At 56.3% G+C, this 1,074-nt stretch overlaps 1 protein-coding gene across 1 annotated transcript in view; it reads right to left on the bottom strand.

Annotated features, from left to right (window-relative positions):
* Positions 1–1,074, bottom strand: part of LOC103811288 (fibrillin-2-like) — a gene marked incomplete at both ends in the record, with an annotated part of 34,558 nt that overhangs the window by 12,400 nt on the left and 21,084 nt on the right. Inside the window, 1 exon segment of the mRNA XM_009084251.1 lies at positions 434–562. Within this exon segment, the coding sequence (XP_009082499.1) occupies positions 434–562 (129 nt within the window).

The following is a 1,074-nucleotide window of genomic DNA, read 5'->3' as shown; positions in this document are numbered from 1 at the left end:
AAAGAGCTTGAGAGATGTTGGTTGGTGGCCCCATGGGCACCAAGCATGGACTCTCCTGTGTGCTCCCACAGCTGAGGGAATGGTGGCCAGGAGGTGGCCATGGCAGGAAGAGCCCAGGATGCTCCTCCAGGACTGGCACTGCACCCAGAGTCTTGCCTGATGCTTGGTTGGGCTGCCAGTCTCCTCCCTCAGCTCGTGGGCACCACCAGCCCAGGTGCTGTGCACAGGCTTTGACCTCTGTTCCAGGAGGTCCTCATAAATAGAGGTCTTGGAGGGAGTGTTTCATCCCCAAGTCTGACAACTTTTCCATGGTCTCTCCTTGCCCTGTATGGCACAGAGCCCTGGGGGGAGATGCCCAGAGAGCAGCTGGGCACCACATGAGGCACCAGCTATGTCTTTCCCTGTTGCAGGAGAGGAAAAGCCATGTCCTTACCCATGCAGTTCTTCATCATCATGAAGCCACTCTCGTAGCCCTCGAAGCACTCACACTCAAAGCTCCCTGGGGTGTTGACACAGGTGCCATGGCCACACAGGTCTGGGGAGATGCGACACTCGTCGATGTCTGTGGGGAGGAAGAGCAGGGAGTGGAGGCAGAACAGGCCACCAGCACCACCAGAGCCAGCACAGAGCTGTCTGCACTGCACAGCAAACTCAACAAGGACTGACAGACCCACCAACACAGACCAAGGAACATCTCATCCTCAAGGGAGGGTGAAGGGCTGAGCCTTCACCCAATGAGCAGGAGGAGCTTTATCACAGAATGATGGAATCACAGCCTGGTTTGGGTTGGAAGGACCTTAAAGTTCATCTCATTCCACCCCCTGCCTTGGGCAGGGACATCTTCCACCAGCCCAGGTTGCTCCAAGCCCTGTCCAACCTGGCTTTGAGCTTCTGTTCATGGTCCTGCCCTTGGTTCCTCACCATGTCCCTCAAAGTGCCACGATTCCTCTGGGTAGCACCACTATGCTGAGCATCCCCCAAGGCACCAAGATGTGCAAGAGTGGTCCAGAGGAGGTTCCTTACCTGTGCAGTTCCTCTCCTCAGCATCCAAAGCAAAGCCATTGCCACAGATAC

The sequence above is a fragment of the Acanthisitta chloris genome, unplaced genomic scaffold, assembly GCF_000695815.1.
Source record: "Acanthisitta chloris isolate BGI_N310 unplaced genomic scaffold, ASM69581v1 scaffold1691, whole genome shotgun sequence".
NCBI classification, from domain to species: Eukaryota; Metazoa; Chordata; class Aves; order Passeriformes; family Acanthisittidae; genus Acanthisitta; species Acanthisitta chloris.
Note: the sequence above shows the minus strand (reverse complement) of the source record. Positions and strands in the feature narration are given on the sequence as shown.